This window comes from Caretta caretta, chromosome 9 (assembly GCF_965140235.1).
Source record: "Caretta caretta isolate rCarCar2 chromosome 9, rCarCar1.hap1, whole genome shotgun sequence".
NCBI lineage: Eukaryota > Metazoa > Chordata > Testudines > Cheloniidae > Caretta > Caretta caretta.
In genome coordinates, this window is record NC_134214.1 from 48,578,591 (window position 1) to 48,603,490 (window position 24,900).

At 41.3% G+C, this 24,900-nt stretch overlaps 1 protein-coding gene across 4 annotated transcripts in view; it reads left to right on the forward strand.

Moving 5' to 3' along the window:
• STAG1 (STAG1 cohesin complex component) overlaps nucleotides 1-24,900 on the forward strand; it is a 378,319-nt gene that overhangs the window by 229,006 nt on the left and 124,413 nt on the right. For all 4 annotated transcript variants that reach the window (XM_048863147.2, XM_048863151.2, XM_048863150.2 and 1 more), the window contains 4 exons: nucleotides 5,611-5,714; nucleotides 23,588-23,680; nucleotides 23,789-23,878; nucleotides 24,064-24,267. In XM_048863147.2, coding sequence (XP_048719104.1) covers nucleotides 5,611-5,714; nucleotides 23,588-23,680; nucleotides 23,789-23,878; nucleotides 24,064-24,267 — 491 coding nt within the window. The remainder of the gene's footprint in view (nucleotides 1-5,610; nucleotides 5,715-23,587; nucleotides 23,681-23,788; nucleotides 23,879-24,063; nucleotides 24,268-24,900) is intronic.

A 24,900-nucleotide genomic window follows, 5' to 3' on the forward strand; every position in this document is an offset into this window, starting at 1 on the left:
CTCTTATCTAACATGGCAGTTTATTTGATTTAAGCACACACACACATAAGCAATAGGTTTAAAACATCCCAGATATTTACCTAACATCTGGAATGGTATTGAGTAATTAACAGGAGGATCACAGTGGCCAGTTACTCACTTGCTGGGGAGAAAGGGTGTCAGGAAAAACGTCTCTCAAGATGGCTTCAGAGAACTGATCCAAAGTACACTCTATTATCTAGACTTTATAACTAACTTCTACAAAACACATAGGTCATAATGATCCCTACTAAATTATCAGTTTTCCTGCTTTCAATAAACTTTTAATATCAGAGGCGTCTAGATTCAACATTTTCCAACCACCAAGATTTTCAGTCTCAGTTGTTTCCTTGTCTGTCCCCTGCCCCCATTCTGATTAGCAGAAACTGCCAGCTGGATATGACCTTGTATCTAAAAGCCCACTTCAAATTAACCCTTAACTATGTGGTGTTCTATTTCATTAATTTATGGTGGCTGAATGCACATAATGTGGTTGAAATTGGCTTGATCACATTCTGGGTTCTACACACCCCTCAAATCCAGGGCAACACAGGCTGCTGTTGCCCAGCCATACTGTGACTCTTCTCTGAGGAGAAGAGATCATTCTTCCTCTGGTCCTCTGAGGAAGAGGAGTTACAAGACTTACTGGAGCCATTCCAGAACATGGAGAGATTCCTCCTCTTCTAAGAAAAGTGCAGGCCATATGCAGGATAGAGCAGGGCTGTCTGCCTGCTTTCTTGTATTGAGACAAGATCAGTTCAGCAGCACACAGTCAACTCTAGTACCATTTGCAGGTCATCCTCAAGTTCAGTACCAAAAACATCAGTCTCAGTATCAACCATATTGATCCCACAGGCTTATCAGGAAGCATCAGACTTGCTTTACCTCTTTGTTAATTCAGGAGTGTTCAGCTGTGGTGGTTTCTTCTGCACCTTGGGCAAGCAGCCAATTTGATTCTCCTTTTGAGGGCAGCATACTGCTTGCCAACTTCCTGATTATATCCCGTCCATTTGGGGACAGGCTATCCTGCTTCTACAGGTCTTGGGAAACAGTAACTATGTACAAATGGATATTAAGCTTTGTGGGATAGGGATATGCCATCCAATTCCTGTCCATCCACCTTTTTTCACCTCATCCCTTTTCAGGGAGCCCTGTCATGAGTCTCTGCTTCTTCAGCAGATTCAGACTCTGCTTGCTTTAGGAGCCATAGAAGAAGTTTCCCTTCAGCATCGAGGAAAGGGATTTTACTTACATTATTTCCTGATCTGCAAGTCCAAGGGAGGGATGAAATCTATTCTAACCTCCAAGGTCTCAAAAAGTACTTCAAGTATATGGGATTATGTATGGTAACCTTGCTATAATTATCTCCATATTAGATTAAAACAACTGGTTTTCTGTCCTCCATCTTCAGGATGCCTATTTCCATGTGGTGATTTTTCCCAACCCACAGAAATTTTCTGAGATTTGTACTGGCAGGTCAGCATTATCAATACACATTACTCCCATTTGGCCTATCCTCAGCCCCACGTGTATTTACCAATGCATACCTGTAGGGGCAGCCTATGTAACATTATGAGGTGCAATCCAGACCAGTGAGAGATTGTGTCACTTCTTGTCCTGTAATCCTGAGTGCCCTAAAATGCACTGATTATGGAGATCCCTGTCTGGACATTCCCAGTCACCATACAAGCATGCACTAAGTATCTGTGTTTTCAGCATCCCTGGTTCATCATCTCTGACTTCAGCAGCCTGCTTGTTACATCATAGCCACACAATGATCTCCGTCAGCCTTGGTTACTACTAGCCGAGTGACCCCCAACACACACCCCAGTCCCAGATTTCCCCAAAACCATCAGCCCTGAAATGTCCAGCCTTCTACTGGAACTTTTAGGGAAGTAAAAGTTACCCCATTAAAAAGACAAAAACACAGCAGTTTGTTAACTCCAGTTAAAGCAACAATCACTTCAGTTAAAACAAACACTGGCTTGGTTTAGATTAAATGTAACATGTTTGTTGGCAAAAAGAGATAAGATTCTAAGTGAATTCAAGTGTAAGGGAGAAAGTCAAAAATGGTTACAAGCAAATAAAAGTGAAAAATGCTTTCTAATGACTTCAATCTTGGTTCAAGGTAACCTTCTTACTACACTTCCTTCCAGTAAAATGGCTGACCACACCCTGGGTCAGAATCACAGTGGTCCATACTGATCTTAAGTCTACAAAATGTTTAAGAAATTGCCAGAAAATAGACATTATTTTCTGCCAATGAAAATGATGGAGAAAAAAGGGTAGCAGAGAATATCATTAACATCCAGACTTGCTGAGGCTACTTTTCAAAAGTGAAGGGGAAATCCTACATCAAGTAAAATTGTTCATCCTTGTACATTCCCCATCAAAATATCCACATGACTTGGTGGAAATATGCAGGGTCAGTTTTCCAGGTGGGGTAGCTGAGGAACAGAGCTAATGACTTGCCAGAGATTATAATTAGTAAGTTTGTGGCAAATCTGGCACAAGACACCCTGGTCATTGAGGTGGCAAGATCCATAGAGTTTATACACTAGAGCACAATGACTCTTAGAAATTTATTCAAAGCTTTGCCCTTGGTTAGTAAAATGTATGTAATAATTCATAACCTCATTTGTAAATTGGTTTGATGGCTGCAGGTAAGAAGCACTAGGTGAGTCCAACATACGGGCATAAAAATCAATGGAGTAATTTGGTGTAGAGTAATTCACTCCCTTTCAACCTAATTTTTCACTGCCATGCACCTTTTGTGGACATTTACATCTGTTTAAAATGAATAAAAGGTGGGTGAAATATGCAAAGCAGTAGAGAATTCAGGCCCAATATTTTCAGTGACATAATTTAATAGGCTAACTACAATGCTGTGGCCTAGTGGATTTATCAAAGACTTTGGAAGCAGGAGACTTGGCTTTTAGTTTTGGATTTGATGCTTAATTTGCTATGGCTATTTAGTGAGTAGGTGAAAGTAGACTTTGCTGTTCACACTTTCATATCTAAGTGACATATGTGAGGAAAGAACAAGAATATCTTGTCAGATGCGCACTGAAAAAATAAGTGCTTAGCAGGAATCATTGTTAGCTTCACCATTTACATTTTTAATTTAAATTTTTAAACTACCTTCATTTATCTGAAGAAACCAAAATATAAAACATTATATAAACCTGGGAAATTCCAAAACCAAAAAATGTTGTTTCAAAAGTCAGTTATGATTTTTAGGTATAGTTATCTATCACATTATTTATAAAATCCAAGCTCTTAAAATCTAATCCTGGTAAACATGATGAGCAAGAAATGTAGAAGTGCTTAAATGACTTAGGCACAGTCGCCCTGTGTCCTACCCTCCCAATTCTTAAGTCATTTAGGTGCCTTTTTAAAATCCCACTCAGTATTTACAAACATCATCATTTTAATGTAAAATACATAAACACTAGAAGAAAAAAAACACATTGATGACTGCTTTATTATAAATTTGAAATAAATAATATTGATCACTGTTGTAATAGCTTTTTCTAAAAGGGATAAACCAAGGCGCAGTAAAGTTAAGCGACTTGCCTAAAGTTACCCAATTCAATGGCAAAGTCAGGAATAGAAGTTGGGAGTTGTTGCTCTGAGTACACTGCTGTTAGACTACACAAAGGCCCCATCCAGGCAGACACGTGTTCCGGTGCAGAGCTCCAATGGCTTTAGTATTTCAAAGGCTACTGTATTGTTATTTAAAAGAGTAAAGGTGATGAGCAGGTCTGTTACCCTGACATTGATCACAGAAATATGGTACAGGTGCTCTAAAATTCATCCAGGAAGGAAGGAACAGATGATCATAAATCCATGTTGAATGGTATTAATTTTATTGAAAATGGATCTTGTTAAACAAACTTGATATCACTGTTTGATGAGACTGCAAGCTTTCTTGGTAAAGGTGTTGGACTATGTTGTACTTGTAAGCAATTTCACTTAGTACTGCAAGACATGCTAATTTTAAAAAACTAACATTATACAAAATTAGTGTAGTACATATTAAATTGATTAGAGGCTGGCTAACTGATAGATCATAAAATGTAATTGTTAGTGGTGAATTGTTATTGAATGTGTGTGTTTCTAGTGGGTTCGCACAAGGATTAGTCATTGGCCCAGTGCTATTTAATATTTTTATCAATGATCAGGAAGAAAGTATTAAATGATTCTTGCTAAAGTTTGCAAATGACAAAAAATGGTCAGCGGATGAATATGAGGAGGAATATGAGGAATATGAATATGAGGAGGGCAGGTCATTGTTACAGAGTAATCTGGGTAAATTGATAAACTGGGCACAATTAAACAACAGTCATTTCAATACAACCGAATGCAAGGCCATATGTATGTAGGAACAAAGAATGCAGGCCATATTTACAAGGTAGGGAACAATATCCTGAAAAAACGGTGACTCTGAAAAGGACTTAGTGGTGATAGTGGCTAATGAAGTGAACCTGAGCTCTCAAAGCAATGCTGTGGTTAAGGAGGCTAATGCAATCCTTGGACATATAAACAGAAATTTCAAGCAGGAGTAGGAAGATGATTTTATGTATGTGGGACTCATGATTTCTAGCATCCACACTTTTTAAAAGGATGTTGAAAAATTGGAGAGGATTCAGAAAAGGGCCACAAAAATTATTTGAAGGCTGGAAAACTGCCATAGGGTGAGAGACTTAAGGATCTCAATCTATTTTGCTTGTAAAAGAGACAGTTAAGAGGTGACTTGATTACAATCTATAAGTGCCTATATGAGAAGATCTCTGATGGTAGAGGGTCTTCTAATCTTGCAGAAAAACACAAATCAGGGTACAATGGGTGGATGGTGAAGTTAGATAAAGTCCAACTGGAAATAATTTATGAATTTTACAGTGAGTTTAATTAACTACTGGAACAATCAATTAAGGGAGTGTGATGGAATATCCATCACTTGAATTATTTTAATCAAAGCCAGTTGCTTCTCTAAAAGATTTCTAACTCAACCAGAATTTATGGGCTTAATAGAGGAATCACTGCATAGAACTCTGTAGCCTATGTTCTGTAGGAGTTCAGAGTAAAGGATCATAATGGTCCCTTCTGGCTTTAAAATCTGTTAAACCAGGAATTTCTGATAATGGTGAAATAGATTATTTTGAAAAGCTTATATAATGGTACTGAATAGATTGTATTCTAAACTAACATTTAGCCTCAGGGTAGAATTTTCAGAAGTGCCTAAGTCCCATTTTCAACATTGACCTTAGGTCCAGATGTTCAAAGGTATTTAGGTGCCTAATTAGAATTTCACAAGCACCTAGGCACCTAACTCCTAATTAAATCAATGGGTGCTTGTTAAAAATCTCATTAGGCATCTCTCTGCATCTTTAGGATCCTAAATGCCTTGATAACCAGGCCCTAGATCACTTTTTGAAAATGGGATTATGGCTTCTAAATCACTTATGTACTCTTGAAAGTTTTACCATTGACTAGTTTTCTGCATTTTATGCACTCATTCAATAAAATCACCATGTACATGATTACTTTAATACAGATGATCAAATCTACTTTCCTTTTCTTTCTCCACAGCAATGTCTGACCGACAAGAGAGTGCTCTGATTGAGTTGATGGTGTGTACAATTCGACAAGCTGCTGAAGCACATCCGCCAGTGGGCAGGGGGACTGGCAAGAGAGTGAGTGTTATTGAAATAGATGGTTCAGACCTTTGTATTACTGTGAAATGTTTATGTTATAGGTATTAGATATATTGTAATACTTTTGTCTGTCGGGTTCAGTGTGTGAATGGTTGGGTGATGTTGGTGCCTGTGACATATAGGAGGTCAGACTGGATGACGTGGTGGTCCCTTCTGGCCTTATACTCAATGATTCTGTGATATTATATTGATGTACTGTAGAACCATAGTGACAGATTGTTACAATTGACAAAAAAATTTATGGGACTTTTGTAACCATCTAATTGTGTTCTGACTTGAATTATTTTTTGGAGAAAAGTAATGGAAATGATAAATCTGAATATGTTTGAATTTTTTAAAGTTCTTTTGCATTCCTAAGTAATTAGGTAGTTGTAAAATTATATCTTGAGAAAAATCACTTTCTTCAGATTTTTAGACAAGGCATCTCATTTTTTTTTTTAATGCTTTTGTTGAAAAATGACAGACAATACATTTTATTAAAATCATAGAAAAATAATTCTTTATTCTCTGGTTTAAAAAAAACCCAGACAAAATTATTAACTGCTTGACTTAGGTAAGTATTGTCAAATCAGTTTGCAGCAGTATAGCAAATATGACAAAGGGTTCATAAATGTTAATTATGTCAATATTCCTCAGCTTTACAGAATAAGATTCAACTAGGGGTCACCAAATGAAATTAATAGGCAGCAGGTTTAAAACATACTAAAGGAAGTATTTCTTCATACAAAGTACAGTCAACCTGTGGAACTCTTTGCCAGAGGATGTTGTGAAGGCCAGGACTATAACAGGTAAAAGAACTAGATAAATTCATAGAGGATAGGTCCATCAATAGCTATTGGCCAGGATGGGCAGGGATGGTGTCCCTAGCCTCTGTTTGCCAGAAGCTGGGAATGAGTGACAGGGAAAGGATCACTTGATGGTTACCTGTTGTGTTCATTCCCTCTGGGGCACCTGGCATTGGCCACTGTGAGAATACAGGATTCTGGGCTAGATGGACCTTTGGTCTGACCCAGTATGGCTATTCTTATCGCTGTAGACTGTTGTTGAAATAGATCTTACAGTTCAGTCAAATACTGCAACAAAATTTAACCACAGTAAGGGTTTCCTAAGATGATTTCCATCTGCCAAAATTGAGTTAGAGAGGAATTTCCCTATTTCACATGGTTTCCATTTCCATTTGATTTTTTTAAAGAAACTGTTTGTCTTCTCACAGAATTGATACAAATTGCTCACTTAGAAAGGAGCATGCAGACTTTACATTCCCCTAGCAAATCAACTGTGTTCATCCATAGATACTCGTCACAGCCAGTTAACCTTACTTAACTCTGCTCCGGGTTGAAAAGACGAACCCCATCCCTCAACAACACTCAGTACAAATAACAAGAAAATTAACGCTATCAAAGACTGCTCACCTACCTATGGTACTGAGGGAATCCTATAACAAGTGCTTGGTGCCAGCTGCAACAGTACTGAAGCCATCCTCCATAGGTTCCCACTCAGCCCAATCTTTGATACAGTCAGTATCTCAAGAGTTTACATACCCTAAGGATCTGATAATACTTTCTGAGCCAGAGTCTCCTCTGTTAACAAGTGCTGGGGATTAGTCAGTTGTCAAGACTCTCTCGGTCACCGATCCCTCTATCGTCTAGAACGCCACATTGCCCTCATCTGCTCTGCAAGCTCAACAGCTATGAGTATGTGGAAGAGGACTCATCAGATTCTCAAATTTCAGGGCAGGTTTCTAGAACACATTGTTTTCCCTCCTACACTGACGGATTATAGGAGAATAGACATAAATGACACCCACATGGCAGGAACACAGATGGCTGCCACAACCTATGCCATTTGGGCCTCCTCAGTGGCCTTACTGGGATCTGTGGGTGTTCTATCAACAACGGTTTACATTGAGGTCCTCGCACTACCGGAGGGAACAGAGAAGAGTTCATTCTCCTCTCCCCCCTTTACCATCATCTAGGCCAGAGAGATCTTTAAGGAGCAAGAGGCAAGGGTCGATGAGCAGGTGACACCTCTTTCTAATATATCCTACTTATGTGCTAATTAAGCTGTCATGTCTTCATCACCTTCTATGGCGGGTGACTTTGGGCAGTTTCATGCACTGATGAAGCAGATTGCTGACATTCTGCAGATTCCCTTAGAGGAGATTCAGGAGTCTCACCATAAACTCTAGTATGTTACAAACTTCAGAAGAGCATCTTGGCTACGGATGTTGGGCTTTACAAGAGAGGTGCAGAGTACTGTCAAAAACCTCACTTTTGATGGTCCAAGCTCTTTGGGGACTTGATGGATATATCTCTCCACACTTTAAAGGACTTGAGCTAAACTGCAACCCCTAGGGATTTACACTCCAGTAAATAAAAGGATATTTATTAGGTCTCAGATGACACAGAGAGCATGCCCATCCATATTCAACATATTGTAGACCTTCTGAACCTCTGTCCAAGAGACCAAGATACACAAAAAAGAAACCGTCTTTGGCTACAGCTACATCATCTTAACCATCCATGTCCTCCAAGTGACAGTTTTGATGGCTTTGTCAAGAGTCTCAACCGTCCAACTGACAAAGTCTTACAGCTGCACCATCTTACACCTTTCCTTCCTTTTGGATGCCCTCTCTCCCATTTTCAGGATGCATGGGAACATATAACATCAAACAAATGTGTTTTGGAAACCATAACAGCTGATTACACTATCCATTTCAAATCTATCCCTCCTACCCATTCCCCATCCCCATCCCCATCCCTCTTCAAGGACTCCTTGCTAGAGCAAGAGGTGACCTGTCTTCTACATTTAGAAACTATAGAACCAGTTCCTATGCAACATAGGGGATTCTATTCAAAGTACTTCCTGATTCCCAAAAAGAATGGAGGGGGGTGGAGGCTAATTTTAGACCTTAGGTCTCTAAATAAATGTGTAAAGCAACAAAAATTCAGGATGGTGACACTTGCAGAAATAATTCCTTTGTTAGAAGTAAGAGATTGGTTTGCAACTCTCAACCTAGAAGACCCATTTTAATGTCTCTATTTACTCTTCACTACAAGAGATTTCTTTATTTTCTAATAAACAATGAGCTCTACAAATACAGGGTGCTCCCTTTTGTTCTATTTTCAGTATCAAGGATATTTTCAAACATTCTGGAAGTAGTTGCTGTTTACCTACGTCGTTTGGGTATAATCATTTTCCCACACATAGACAATTGGTTGATCAGGGACAGAGAATGTCAGGAAGCGCTGACATCAGTAAGGATCACTTGTTCCCTGTTTCACAGCTTGGGCCTTCAAATTAACCTTAAAGTCCTTTTTGACTCCTCTACAGCATTTAGATTTCATAGGAGTTTCCCTGGATGCACTGACAGGCAGAGCATAGCTACCATACAACAGATTTCATGCATGAGCAAATCTCATCTAAAAGATTCTGGGTGGTCCTCAAGTAATAAAAGATTGTCTTCAGCTGCTAGGACACATGTCAGCTTGTGTCTTTATAGTGTGCAGCATGCCAGATTACACCTCCGAGTTCTACAGGGTATTACAAACCAAACAAATGCAGTTTAGGCAGATTAATATCTGTACCTCAGTGGGTTCCTCACTCACTCAACTGGTGGAAGGACCAAACCAAAACCTGCACAGGTGTTTCATTCTTGTAGATTCCCCCTACCATACTGATAATATCAGATGCTTCATTTTTGGATTGCGGGTTACATCTGGGACCTCACAAGATTTGAGGAAAAATGGACACTGCAAGAGCAGCTTCTGTACATTGATCTTTTGGAATTGAGAGCCGTCAAAAATGCTTGTCCACACTTTCTACTGCTAATCAAATCAAATTCTGTAAAGATAATGACCAACAACATGGCATGCATGTATTATATCAAGCATTAGGAAGGTGCACATTCCCCATCTCTCTGTGCTGAAGTGATAAAACTCTGAAGTTGGTGCATAGCCAACCACATATTCATTTCAGCTTCTTGCCTCCCAAGGTATTGAGAACTCTAAGGCAGATGACCTCAGCAGACATGTCTTTCAAAATTACGAATGGGAACTGAACTACTGAGTCCTTCACAAGATATTCTGAGCCGGGAGGTTACTCTGTTTGCCATGGCAGCCAACGCAAAACGTATCAGTCTGACAGTCCGTATCCCAACGTCCACCCCTTTTTCAAGACTATGATAAATTTTGTACAAACTATGCATTGTAAGGTATCATCTGAAAACTCATAATTTGCTGATCATTATTGCCCTGGTCAAATGTGTGTGGCAACATTGTATGTAAAGTTATAAGATTATATTGTATGCAGTTAAGACATAATCCAAATCTGGGAAAGTAGCCACAAACCAGTTCCTCGGAGACAAAAGGCAAACTGATACCTCAAGTAGTGTCAACAAAATCAAATGGACTATCGTCTGTTTAAACAGCCATTCTTTGGCAAGAAAAAGGATGTGAGCAAGAAATTTACAAAGAAACAGCTGAAGGTTCCTGACGCCACAGATTTTCTGTCTCCTAAACCCCAGCTGGAGATGGTTCTCAAAGGAGAGGAAAAAGTATAAAGAATGAAGAACAGATGCCCAAATCATTTTTTCCTTCAACTCTATTCACGGCATCGATAACACTTGAAGGACAAAGGAAGCATCATTGGATTGGGGAGGGATCCTGGCAGAAAGGAATTCGGCCAGTAAGACTGCAAGAATACGTGGTGAGAGAGACTTTTGCTTTGAGTTCACTTAGCTTGTTAAGTTAGGTGTTAGTTGTGTTTCACCTTTTATTTCTTTGTAACCAATTCTAACTTTTATGCCTCCTTACTTGTAATCACTTAAAATCTATCCTTCTCTAGCTAATAAGCTTGTTTTATTGTTTTGTCTAAACCAGTGTGCCTGGACTGAAATGTTTGAGAAAATCCATAAAATGCCGGACTTTATATGAGCTTGGATTGCCCAGGAGTGGGCTGTGGAGTACCAGACAGACATTTCTGGGGAAAGTTTGGGACTGAGTGTTGCCTTGCAGTGTAATTCAAGAGTGACTGGCCGTAGCACTCGTACAGTGTATCTGAGAATAATTTACGTGCTGGAGGCTGTGAGCAGATCAGGAGAGGTTGCTCTCACAGCAAAGCAGTGTAAAAGGCACCCCAGGTTGGAGAATTGAGATGATACAGCTGTTAAACAGCCCAGATTGTACCCTCAGGAATGTCACAATCAGGTAGTGCTCCATATGATACAAAACATTCTCTTCATCTCATGGATGAAAGGACTTCTCTATGTGTATCCACTGACACTGTTACTATTAAAGGTTCTCAACAAGATGAAACAAGATCGAGCCAGAGTCATATTGATTGCACCAATGTGGCCCAGACAGGTCTGGATCCCTATTTGATCAAACTAATTTCTCGCCCTTCCTGGAGGCTTACAGTCAGTCCTCACCCACTGACCCAAGATACTGGTTGAACACTTCACTCCCACCTGCAGATTCTGAGGCGCCAAGCATGGTTCCTTGGTGGTTCTTGGCAATAGAGATATCCTGTTTGTCAGAGGTGCAACATGTTTTATTAAATAGTAGAAAAGAATCTACAAGACATACTTACATCCCAGAAATGGAAACAATATTATCTTTGGTGTAACAGTCGTCAGATTTTGGCTACTCACTCTCCTTTTCCCAGGGTATTGGATTACCTATTGGAACTGAAAAATCAGGTTTTTCTGTGAATTCCATTAAGGTTCACTTAGCCTTCATGACAGATCCCTTATTTATGGTATTCACCAGAGAGAGTGTCTCATTATGTGCACATCCAAGATTTTATCTCAGGGGTCTTCAGAATTTCGTATTAAACCATTCATCTCCCAGGGTTTTTTCCCCAAACCACCGGACTACTCAAGAAGCCATATTCCATAGCCTAGATGTCAGAAGGGCATTGGCATTCTACCTTGATAGGACCAAACCATTTAGAAGATCTTCAAGACTATTTGTGTCCATTGTGGACAGAAACAACGGTTCAGTACTTTAGAAACAGAGGTTATCAAAATGGATCTCCAGCTTTATTAAGATCTGTTATGACAGAATTCATGTTCACACCCCTTCCATAGTGATAACACATTCCAGAAGAGCACAGTCTACATCCAAAGCCTTACTTACGGATGTACTTCTGTTCATCTTTTTTTAATCATTAAGCTTTGGTATCTGTGGCAAAATCAGATGCTGCTGTACGCAATGTAGTTCTCTTCTGTATTGGACTCTGTTCTGAACCTTCCACCTCCTTAATGGGATGTGATACAGCATGGCCAGAAGGCAGCAGGAGAGTGATATAGGAGAGATATGTAAGTCCCAGAACGAGGAGAAGCCTTATTCCCTGTAGAGGGAAGAAAGGTTTCTATAGATTAATTAAAAGCACCTGAAGCCAATTAGAGCATCTGAAGCTAGTCACCTGATAAAACCCACCTGCTTCAATCAGCCAGGGGAAAGAGTTGGAGGAGAGTGGTTTGGAGTTGGAGCAGAGAACAGTTTGAAGGAGTTGGAGCAGAGTGGTTTGGAGTTGGAGCAGAGAGCAGTTTGGAGGAGTTGGAGCAGAGGAGAGTTTGGAGAAGTGCCATGGCTGGCTAGAAGACCAAGACCGTAGGTAAAGAGACACCCGGCTTGTGCAGAGAGAGAGGGCAGGAAGCACCACAAGCTGAAGAGCAGGAGAGGGCAGTAGCCCAGGGGAAGGAAGCACTAGTTCAAGTGGTTTTCCACTATCCCTAGGGCTCCTGGGCTGGGACCCAGAGTAGAGGGCAGGCCCAGGTCCCTCCCTCTGCACTACCCTTTTCTGGGTTACTAGTGGGACAGTAGATTCCCTAGTTCAGGGGCAGGAAACTGCGCCCTGAACCCGCCCCCCCAAGAAGAGGAAGCGCGGGACCCGTCATAATCGTACCGGCAATTTGCCACAGGGAGTACTGCATGGGAGTGACCTGAATAGGAGCACTCACAGAGACATTACTCGAAGAAGAAGGAGAGATTACTCACTTTGTGTAGTAACTGCAGTTCTTCAAGATGTTTGTTCCTGCATGTGCTCCACTACCCACCCAACTTTCTTTCTGCTTTGGAGTCTCCCTTGTGGGTCTTTGTGGTGGAGAAGGAACTGAGGGCGGTTAGTCTGCTCAGCCCCATATAGCCTCAGCTTGAGGCACAAGGATATGTGGGGCACATGCATGGGCCAAATGGACACCACTACCAAAAGATTCTGACTAAAGGGACAGTGCACAGGCCCACCTGAAGTGGAGCACCCACAGGGGGAGACACCTTGAAGAACTCAAATTACTGCACAAGATGAGTAACCTCTTCTGACAGTGAGAATGGAATCATAGGTGTCTTGGCATGCCATTGGTCTGTTTACTTACAATCCGGATTTGACCTGGCGCAAGTGCTAGAGGAGCCAACTAGGGGGATGCTTTTCTTGACCTGCTGCTCACAAACCGGGTAGAATTAGTGGGAGAAGCAAAAGTGGATGGGAATCTGGGAGGCAGTGACCATGAGTTGGTTGAGTTCAGGATCCTGACGCAGGGAAGAAAGGTAAGCAGCAGGATACGGACCCTGGACTTCAGGAAAGCAGACTTCGACTCCCTCAGGGAACGGATGGCCAGGATCCCCTGGGGGACTAACTTGAAGGGGAAAGGAGTCCAGGAGAGCTGGCTGTATTTCAAGGAATCCCTGTTGAGGTTACAGGGACAAACCATCCCGATGAGTCGAAAGAATAGTAAATATGGCAGGCGACCAGCTTGGCTTAATGGTGAAATCCTAGCGGATCTTAAACATAAAAAAGAAGCTTACAAGAAGTGGAAGGTTGGACATATGACCAGGGAAGAGTATAAAAATATTGCTCGGGCATGTAGGAATGATATCAGGAGGGCCAAATCGCACCTGGAGCTGCAGCTAGCCAGAGATGTCAAGAGTAACAAGAAGGGTTTCTTCAGGTATGTTGGCAACAAGAAGAAAGCCAAGGAAAGTGTGGGCCCCTTACTGAATGAGGGAGGCAACCTAGTGACAGAGGATGTGGAAAAAGCTAATGTACTCAATGCTTTTTTTGCCTCTGTCTTCACTAACAAGGTCAGCTCCCAGACTGCTGCGTTGGGCATCGCAAAATGGGGAAGAGATGGCCAGCCCTCTGTGGAGATAGAGGTGGTTAGGGACTATTTAGAAAAGCTGGACGTGCACAAGTCCATGGGGCCGGACGAGTTGCATCCGAGAGTGCTGAAGGAATTGGCGGCTGTGATTGCAGAGCCATTGGCCATTATCTTTGAAAACTCGTGGCGAACGGGGGAAGTCCCGGATGACTGGAAAAAGGCTAATGTAGTGCCAATCTTTAAAAAAGGGAAGAAGGAGGATCCTGGGAACTACAGGCCAGTCAGCCTCACCTCAGTCCCTGGAAAAATAATGGAGCAGGTCCTCAAAGAATCAATCCTGAAGCACTTGCATGAGAGGAAAGTGATCAGGAACAGCCAGCATGGATTCACCAAGGGAAGGTCATGCCTGACTAATCTAATCGCCTTTTATGATGAGATTACTGGTTCTGTGGATGAAGGGAAAGCAGTGGATGTATTGTTTCTTGACTTTAGCAAAGCTTTTGACACGGTCTCCCACAGTATTCTTGTCAGCAAGTTAAGGAAGTATGGGCTGGATGAATGCACTATAAGGTGGGTAGAAAGCTGGCTAGATTGTCGGGCTCAACGGGTAGTGATCAATGGCTCCATGTCTAGTTGGCAGCCGGTATCAAGTGGAGTGCCCCAAGGGTCGGTCCTGGGGCCGGTTTTGTTCAATATCTTCATAAATGATCTGGAGGATGGTGTGGATTGCACTCTCAGCAAATTTGCGGATGATACTAAACTGGGAGGAGTGGTAGATACGCTGGAGGGGAGGGATAGGATACAGAAGGACCTAGACAAATTGGAGGATTGGGCCAAAAGAAATCTGATGAGGTTCAATAAGGATAAGTGCAGGGTCCTGCACTTAGGACGGAAGAACCCAATGCACAGCTACAGACTAGGGACCGAATGGCTAGGCAGCAGTTCTGCGGAAAAGGACCTAGGGGTGACAGTGGACGAGAAGCTGGATATGAGTCAGCAGTGTGCCCTTGTTGCCAAGAAGGCCAATGGCATTTTGGGATGTATAAGTAGGGGCATAGCGAGCAGATCGAGGGACGTGATCATTCCCCTCTATTCGACATTGGTGAGGCCTCATCTGGAGTACTGTGTCCAGTTTTGGGCCCCACACTTCAAGAAGGATGTGGATAAATTGGAGAGAGTCCAGCGAAGGGCAACAAAAATGATTAGGGGTCTGGAACACATGAGTTATGAGGAGAGGCTGAGGGAGCTGGGATTGTTTAGCCTGCAGAAGAGAAGAATGAGGGGGGATTTGATAGCTGCTTTCAACTACCTGAAAGGGGGTTCCAAAGAGGATGGCTCTAGACTGTTCTCAATGGTAGCAGATGACAGAACGAGGAGTAATGGTCTCAAGTTGCAGTGGGGGAGGTTTAGATTGGATATTAGGAAAAACTTTTTCACTAAGAGGGTGGTGAAACACTGGAATGCGTTACCTAGGGAGGTGGTAGAATCTCCTTCCTTAGAGGTTTTTAAGGTCAGGCTTGACAAAGCCCTGGCTGGGATGATTTAACTGGGAATTGGTCCTGCTTCGAGCAGGGGGTTGGACTAGATGACCTTCTGGGGTCCCTTCCAACCCTGATATTCTATGATTCTATGATTTACAGCATTTGGTTTCTTTTGCCTAAACACCTTGAAGTTATCCATATTTTTATCAAACTATCACAACCATGGAATGCTATGTAGTACTTCAGTAATAGCCTGCCTAAACTCTGTAAGTATAACCACTTTCCCATCTCTCTTTGGTCGAGGGGAAGGGTCTTATGCTTTCCTATAGCAAATTACATACAACAATATGTAGAAAGAATCATAGAATCATAGAATACCAGGGTTGGAAGGGACCTCAGGAGGTCATCCAGTCCAACCCCCTGCTCAAAGCAGGACCAATCGCCAATTAAATCATCCCAGCCAGTGCTTTGTCAAGCCTGACCTTAAAAACTTCTAAGGAAGGAGATTCTACCACCTCCCTAGGTAACGCATTCCAGTGTTTCACCACCCTCCTAGTGAAAAAGTTTTTCCTAATATCCAACCTAAACCTCCCCCACTGCAACTTGAGACCATTACTCCTTGTCCTGTCCTCTTCTACCACTGAGAATTGTCTAGAACCATCCCCTCTGGAATCACCACTGAGGTAGTTGAAAGCAGCTATCAAATCCCCCCTCATTCTTCTCTTCTGCAGTCTAAACAATTCCAGTTCCCTCAGCCTCTCCTCATAAGTCATGTGTTCCAGACCCCTAATCATTTTTGTTGCCCTTCGCTGGACTCTCTCCAATTTATCCACATTCTTCTTGTAGTGTGGGGCCCAAAACTGGACACAGTACTCCAGATGAGGCCTCACCAATGTCGAATAGAGGGGGGCAAAAAAAGCATTGAGTACATTAGCTTTTTCCACATTCTCTGTCACTAGGTTGCCTCCCTCATTCATTAAGGGGCCCACACTTTCCTTGGCTTTCTTCTTGTTGCCAACATACCTGAAGAAACCCTTCTTGTTACTCTTGACATCTCTCGCTAGCTGCAGCTCCAGGTGCGATTTGGCCCTCCTGATTTCATTCCTACATGCCCGAGCAATATTATTATACTCTTCCCTGGTCATATGTCCAACCTTCCACTTCTTGTAAGCTTCTTTTTTATGTTTAAGATCCGCTAGGATTTCACTGTTAGGCCAAGCTGGTCGCCTGCCATATTTGTTATTCTTTCGACACATCGGGATGGTTTGTCCCTGTAATCTCAACAGGGATTCCTTGAAATACAGCCAGCTCTCCTGGACTCCTTTCCCCTTCATGTTAGTCCCCCAGGGGATCCTACCCATCCGTTCCCTGAGGGAGTCGAAGTCTGCTTTCCTGAACATTAAACATTAAAGTTGCAAAGTCGAGCACTCAAAGGTTAGGAAATGCCAGTGTTAATGTTACCTGTATAACCTCAATTCAGCCCCTTGAGCATATGCATTATGCTACAGTCTTGCACAATGTCATTTACTGATCCTGTGGCAGGGCCAAGGCTAGAACCCATCTCTGCAGATTTCCAGCCCAGTCTCAAACGTAAGAGAACATCTTTCCTCTTCTTGTAACCTTCTGCCTCATTTTACAGTCCATCCTGTGCACTGAATAAGGCAGGGGTCCTGTGGAGCAAAAAGTATGTGATCATGTGATTTAGCACTATCATAATTCAGATGTACAAGAGAGCCAAATTAAGGTTGCTATGCTGCCTGAATGTGGGGGAGGAGCAGTGTGTCTCAGGCTCACAGCCAGTGGAGACAGACAGTAGATGAGCTGCACATGTGTACTCTGGTACACTCCCTCACCGAGATTGCGATGAGGTGTGTAAACTCTGCTCCAGGCAGGAAGGAGTTAAGTTGTTGCTCTGGGCTGGAGTGGCCCCGTCCCTTCCATACCTGCAAGTCCTATCAAGAGTGGAGGAGGAGCAAAAGAGGAGGGGAAGCTCAGCTTCACAGAGGGTAACTCTGGGAGCAGAGCACTGAGCTTCCCAGCTCACAGGGAGAGGCCTGGCAGCAAGTAGAGCCTGTTCCCTTGCCTAAAAGAAAACCCCAAGTCCCCTAAGCTGAAGGGGGCTGAATCATATTCCTTATGCTGGTCACCCAGCAGACTATGAACTTGATTGCGCACCATCCAAGGCCCCTCTGAAGGAAGAGAGGCTGGAGGCCCAACTGGGACTGACTGTAAATTCCTTTTCCTTCATTTATTTTCCTGCTCCTAAGTTTTTTGTTGTTTGTTGGGTTCCCAGAAGGGGTGAGCATCCAGAGAGATTCAGCTGGAGGTTTGAGACTCTGTCCCCTTCAGAATGCTTCCACTAGAGTGACTGGACCTGGAGTCAGGATAGAACCCCGTTAACACCTCAAGGGGACACTGTTGAAACACCAGAACCCTGACAGAGGTCCATAAATTAGCCTGACAGAGCAGGAGGAGGAAAATTGTGGGCAAAGACTGCCTTGTAAGACCCAAGGTCTGAGTCCTTTCCCAAGTGATGTAAGCAGAGAGAGCCCAGTGAGCAGCTTTTGCCAATACAGAATTAGAATACTGGACTTGCGATACAGTTACCAGGTTTATGCATGGGCAGCTGTTCAGAATTTTAATGTCTTATTGGAGAATTGTCCCTGTGAGTGCCTGTGGGCATGGTGAACCCCATAGAATGTTCCACACATAGAACTGGAAGGAACCTCCTGCATCATCCATTCCAGTCCCCTAATGTCATTGGCAATACAATCATGTAATCTTATCATAAACTTATCAAGATCTATCTTAAAACTAGTTAGGTTGTTTTCCCCACCGTTGGAAGGCTGTGTCCAGTTCTGGTGCCCACAATTCAAGAAGAATTTTGATAAATAGGAGAGGGTATGTATGAGAATAATAATTAAATTTTTAAACTAAACTTTATCAAACTTTGTCGTGTGCACTAGATAACAGTATGGATTACTTCATAGCACAGGTATGAACTTTTGAAAACGAGTGGAAAACCAGCTGTTGTGACTCTTAACACTGTGAATCTGGTTCTCTGTGCATTTTTGAAAAAACAATTAAAACATTTTCAAACAGTATCTGGTATTTCAGATAACTAAGACAATGGAAAATAAGTTATAGATTCAATGCTTAACTTGCTCATATTTTTCCAGCTTCTCTATGCTGCTTCACCTCAGTGCAAAGTGGCCAGAGTCTGTCAGTGAATGTGACCATAAAAGTTACCTTAAAAAATTGAGATTGATACTTCATATCTGGCACTCATTGTCCATCTCACATGGTTGCATTCTGTTTGGGTTTCTTTTTCAACATTCAGATATGAAATTTTAATAATTATAATAATAAAGAGAAATTCTCAGACTTGAGTATGTTAAGCTGAAGTTAAGGATGAGAGAATAGATTGGTAATATGAGGGTAAAACACATTACATGCATGCTGTAATTATCTCAAAAACGAGCATTTCAAAACCAGGAATTTCAGAGTAAAGGTCAAATTTAAAATAAATCCAAACATATGACACCATTTGAGGGCTGAGATAAGGTTGTTTCTATGCCATGACTGTGCATTTCCAGGCCATGACGTGTTTGTATGAAGGAACACTTACCTCATTTGTTACCTAAGTGCAGTTTTGCCTCAGCTTCCCTCCACTGCTAGACTAGTTTGGCCCTTCAGCCAAACAAAAAATCCTCCTCTTCCAGGGTAAAGTATCCTTCTCCACATGGTCAGAGGCTCAGTAGTTTCTGCTCTCCCTGGGCTAACCAGACCTTTCCCTTCAGTCCAGGGCCTTCACTGTGACTCACTGGGGTCTTGAGACTGCCATTCACCAATTTGTGGGGGGCTGGCTACCATAGTCCACAATTACCAATACATAGTATCATAGAATCGTAGGACTGGAAGGGACCTTGAGAAGTCTTCTAGTCCAGTCCCCTGCACTTAAGGAAAGACTAAGTATTATCTAGACCAACCCCGACAGGTGTTTGTCTAACCTGTTCTTAAAAATTTCCAATGATGGAGAGTCCACAGCCTCCCTAGGGAATTTATTCCACTGCTTAACCACCCTGACAGGAAGTTTTTCTTAATGTCCAACCTAAACCATCCTAGCTGCAATTTAAGCTTCCTGTCCTATCTTCTAAGGTTAGAGAGGACAGATTTTTCTCCCTCCTCCTTGTAGCAACCTTTTATGTACTTGAAAACTGTTATCATGTCTCCCTCCCTTCCCCCAGTCTTCTATTCTCCAGAGTAAACAGACCCACTTTTTCAATCTTCCATCATAGGTCATGTTTTCTAGACCACTAATCATTTTTGTTGCTCTTCTCTGGACTTTCTCCAGTGTTTCCAAATCCTGGAGTAGAGTAGAAGAATTTCTTCTTGTGTCTTGCTTAAAACATTCCTGCTAATACATTCCAGAATTTTATTCCCCCTCCCCCCTTTTTTTTTTTTTTTTTTTTTGCAACAGTGTTATGCTGTTGAATCATAGTAAGCATGTGATCCACTATGTCCCCCAGATCCCTTTCCACAGTACTCCTTCCTAGGCAGTCATTTCCCATTTTGTATGTGTGCAACTGATTCTTCCTTCCTAAGTGGAGTACTTTGCATTTGTCCTTATTGAATTTCATCCTATTTACTTCAGACCATTTCTCCAGTTTGTCCAGATCATTTTGAATTTTAATCCTTTCCTCCAAAGCACTTGCAACACCTCCCAGCTTGGTATCATCCACAAACTTTGTAATTGTACTCTCTATGCCATTATCTAAATCATTGATGAAGATATTGAAGAGAACTGGACCCATTTGATATGCCCTTCCAGCTTGACTGTGAACCACTGATGATTACTCTCTGGGAATGGTTTTCCAACCGCTTTTGCACCCACCTTATAGTAGCTCCACCTAGGTTGTATTTCCCATGCAAGACAGTATCAAAAGTCTTACTAAAGTTAAGATATACAACATCTACTGCTTCCCGCCTATCAGGAAAGCTTGTTATCCTGTCAAAAAAAGCTATTAGTTTGGTTTAACATGATTTGTTCTTGACACATCCGTGCTGACTGTTATTTATCACCTTTTTTATCTTCTAGGTGTCTGCAAATTGATTGCTTGATCATTTGTTCCATTATCTTTCCAGGTACCAAAGTTAAGCTGAATTGTCTGTAATTCCCCTAATTGTCCTTATTCCCCTCTTTATAGATTGGCACTATATTTGGCCTTTTCCAGTCCTCTAAAATCTCACCCATCTTCCATGACTTTTCAAAGATAATTGCTAATGCTCAGATACCTTCTCAGTCAGCTTCTTGAGTATTCTAGGATGTATTTCATCAGGCCCTGGTGACTTGAAGACATCTAACTTGTCTAAGTAATTTTTAACTTGTTCTTTCCCTATTTTAGCCTCTGATTCTACCTCATTTTCACTGTCATTTATTAAGTTAGATGTCTAATTGCTACTAAAGTTTTTGGTGAAAACGGAACAAAATCATTTAGCACTTCTGCCATTTCCACATTTTCTGTTATTGTTTTTCCCCCCTTACTGAGTAACGGGGCTACCCTGTCCTTGGTTGTCTTCTTGCTTCTAATGTATTTGTAGAATATTTTCTTCTTACTCTTTATGTCTCTAGCTAGTTTAATCTCATTTTTGTGCCTTGGCCTTTCTAATTTTGTCCCTGCTTACTTGTGTTATTTGTTTATATTAATCCTTTGTAATTTGACAGTTTCCACTTTTTGTATGACTCTTTTTTGAGTTTCAGATAATTGAAGATCTCCTAGTTAAGCCAGGGCGGTCTCTTTCCTACATAGTGGTATAATTTGCTCTTGTGCCCTCAATAATGTCTCTTTGAAAACCTGCCGACTCTCTTAAACTGTTTTTACACTTAGAATTGCTTCCCCTGGGATCTTACCCACCAACTCCCTGAGTTTGCTAAAGTTTGCTTCCTTAAAATCCATTACTTTTATTAGGCTTTTTTCCCTCTTACCATTCCTTAGAATCATGAACTCTGTCAACAATTTCATGATCACTTTCTCCCAGTTTGCCTTCCACTTTGAAATTCTCAACCAGTTCCTCCCATTTCTCAAAATCAAATCTAGAACAGCCTCTCCTGTAGTGCCTTTCTCCATCTTCTGAAAGAAAACGTTCTCTCCAATACATTCCAAGAACTTCTTGTATAATCTGTGCCCTGCTATGTTATTTTCCCAAAAGATGTCTGGGTAGTTGAAGTCCCCCATCACCACCTAATCCTGTGCTTTGGATGATTTTGTTAATTGTTTATAAATAGCCTCATCCACCTCTTCTTCCTGGTTAGGCGGTCTGTAGCAGACCACTACCATGACATCACCCTTGTTTTTTACCCCTTTTATCCTTACCCAGATATTTTCAACAAGTCTGTCTCCTATTTCCATCTCAACCTCAGTCCAATTGTATACATTTTTGATATATAAGGCAACACATCTTTCCTTTTTTCCCTGGGCATACTAATTTTCAGCTGCATTTTTTTCAAAGAGACCATCAAATCAATGCCTACCTCTCTCCAAAGGAACTTCCACTCATGGTAAAAGACTCACTGGTGTCTTCAGGCCCCACCGGATGCCACTGATCAACAAATCAAGATACACAGATATAATCAACTTCCTTGCACATTTCTAGAAGAAGAAAAAAATAGGCCAGGAGTCTGGATGTGTTTCTCTCCCTTCCTAGAAGTACTGGGAAAAGAACTCCCTGCACCAGTTGCAAAAGTTATGTTGTTACAACTCAGGGCACTGGAAATTGCGTGGTGACTTCTCCTGTCTGATTATTCCAGTCTACAAGAATAATGACTAGAGTCTAAAATGGGGATATTGATTGGCTTGTTGAAGGTCGGCCACATTCCCGTTGTTCCTTGGCTATCTTATTGTAAGTCTGTCTTAGACCCAGAATGTACCAGTGTCATACTGATCACCTGGACTGGGACTATGAAATTTTAGGGCCCAGGACCAGCAGCAACTCAGGAGTGCCTATAATGGCACACCATGTAAGGGAACATACTAATATGTTTTAGGGTGTGTGCAGTAGAAGCTGATAAGGGGTTCAATTTGGGTCATTATCCATTCTAGCCCTACCACTGGGACAGACCCTTCCTAGCAGTATGCCTGTTGAATCCCTGCCTGACTTCTTACACCAAAGCCAGGCATCTTACTGACTACAGTCAGGAGAGACTCTGGTCTGATCTAGATGCAAGTCTTAAGACCTCCATGACCCTAGGATCTTGGAAGGTGGCCTGTCTGTGGGTCTGGGTGGAGCTGGTGAGCAGAGTCTCTGCACCCCACTTACTATGACTCACAGCGTGATGCTGTGGCCAATAGAACTAATGTGATTCTTGGAGGCATAAACACGAATCTCGAGTGGAGAGGTTATCTTACCTCTGATTTGGCACTGATGCAACTGCTGCTGAAATACTGTGTCTGGTTATGGTGCTCACAATTCAAAGAATGATTTTCATAAATTCAAGAGGGTTCAGAGAAGAGCCATGAGAATGATTAGAAGTCACGACTTCTAGGGATAGACTCAAGGAGATCAAGCTATTTATCTTAACAAAGAAAAGTTTAAGGGGTGACTTAATGACAGACTATAATACTTACATGGAGAACAAATATTTAATATGGGCTTTTCAGTCTTACAGAAAAGGTCTAACACAATCCAATGACTGGAAGATGAAGCTAGACAAATTCAGACTGGAAATAAAGCTGTACATTTTTACAGTGAGTGTAATTAACCATTGGAACAACTTAGCAGGGGTCATGGTGGATTCTCTATCATTAACAATTTTTAAATCAAGTTTGGATGTTTTTCTAAAAGATAAGCTCTAGGAATTATTTTAGGGGAAGTTCTATGGCCTGTGTTATACAAAAGGTCATATTGGATGATCACAATGGTTCCTCTGACAGCCAAATGTTGGTCCCATTATAGGCAATAGCAAAATTTTCATTAACTTCAGTATTGCCAAAATGGCCTCAAAAATGGGGGATATATGGAGACAATATCACAATGGAGGAAATGAGGTTTTCCCTTAAGGTAACTGGAGTTCTTACTGCTTTCCCATTCACATGCTCTGCATCCCTGATGATCTCTTTTTTAATTCCTTCCTTCCTTTCTTTAAAAAATGCCTACACTGGTTTTCATTTTTAATTAGCTTCCACTTTTGGGATCTTGACCCTTCGATTTATTATTGGATTAATGACATTAAGACATTTAATTATTTTATAGCACATTTTTCCTTATTTTTACAGGTGTTAACTGCAAAAGAAAGGAAAACTCAGATAGATGACAGAAACAAATTGACTGAACATTTCATTATTGCGCTTCCTATGTTACTTTCAAAGGTACAGTTTCCCACAAAATATATTCTTTACTGATAATGTATATAATTTTTTCATTCTGTAGTATAGACATTAATTGCTCTTCATTTTCTTTATTTCAATAATCTCTAGTATTCTGCTGATGCAGAGAAAGTAGCAAACCTTCTGCAAATCCCCCAGTATTTTGACCTGGAAATCTACAGTACAGGCAGAATGGAGAAGGTATGATACACTATGCAGGCACTCTGATGGCTTTCAACTGACTGATTAGTCATGTTCATATTAAATGGCTACATTTGGAATAGGATGTAATAATCTTTTACTGCTTAACATTGTCTTCTTGAGTTTCATTGTTTATGGAATATTCTATGTAATGTGAAAACTGACTTTTTTTGTCTGATCCACAGCATCTGGATGCCTTGTTAAAGCAGATTAAGTTTGTTGTGGAGAAGCATGTAGAATCAGATGTTCTAGAAGCCTGCAGTAAAACCTATAGCATCCTGTGCAGTGAAGAATATACCATTCAAAATAGAGTTGACATAGCCCACAGCCAGCTGATTGATGAATTTGTGGACCGATTCAACCATTCGGTAGAGGATCTGTTGCAGGAGGTTTGTTCTTTAAAAATTAACCTTGTTTTATCATCTAGATTTGCATCTTTGATCCTTTCTCCATTCTGTAAAATCCATTGTCAGTTTTCTGCATCACCATCAACCACCTGATAAGTTGTCATATGCATTCACAATAACACATTGCTCAGTTGTAAATCATGATCTGTAAAGCAAAAGAGGTGACTCCCCCCATAGAAGAGTAAATGAAAAACTTCAATTCCAAAGTGGTATAATTACATTTCAGTTAAGATTTTTTCTAATTAGGTGTCAACCCTTAATGCTAATCCCCTAACCTTAACTCTAACCCTTTCTGTCTTTCTTTCTTTCTATAGCAGTAGCATCCAAAGACAACACATACAGAATAGGTTAGGCATTGTGCTAGATGCTGAAAAATAATTGACTCAATGAAAGACAGGTAATAGTCCATCAGCCTTGTTTACTCCTTGCTGAGGCATCAGCTTGCCCATCGTCTCGGAGGAACTGGTTTGGCTACTCCCCAGACTTCTACTTTTAGTCTTGATCTCAGCATATGTCTATAACTGCACATATAATACTGCTGTGTGCGTTTTGCCATGATGATATTAAGTAAATTATGAGTTTTTACATGACATCTCACAAGGCATACTTTGTTCA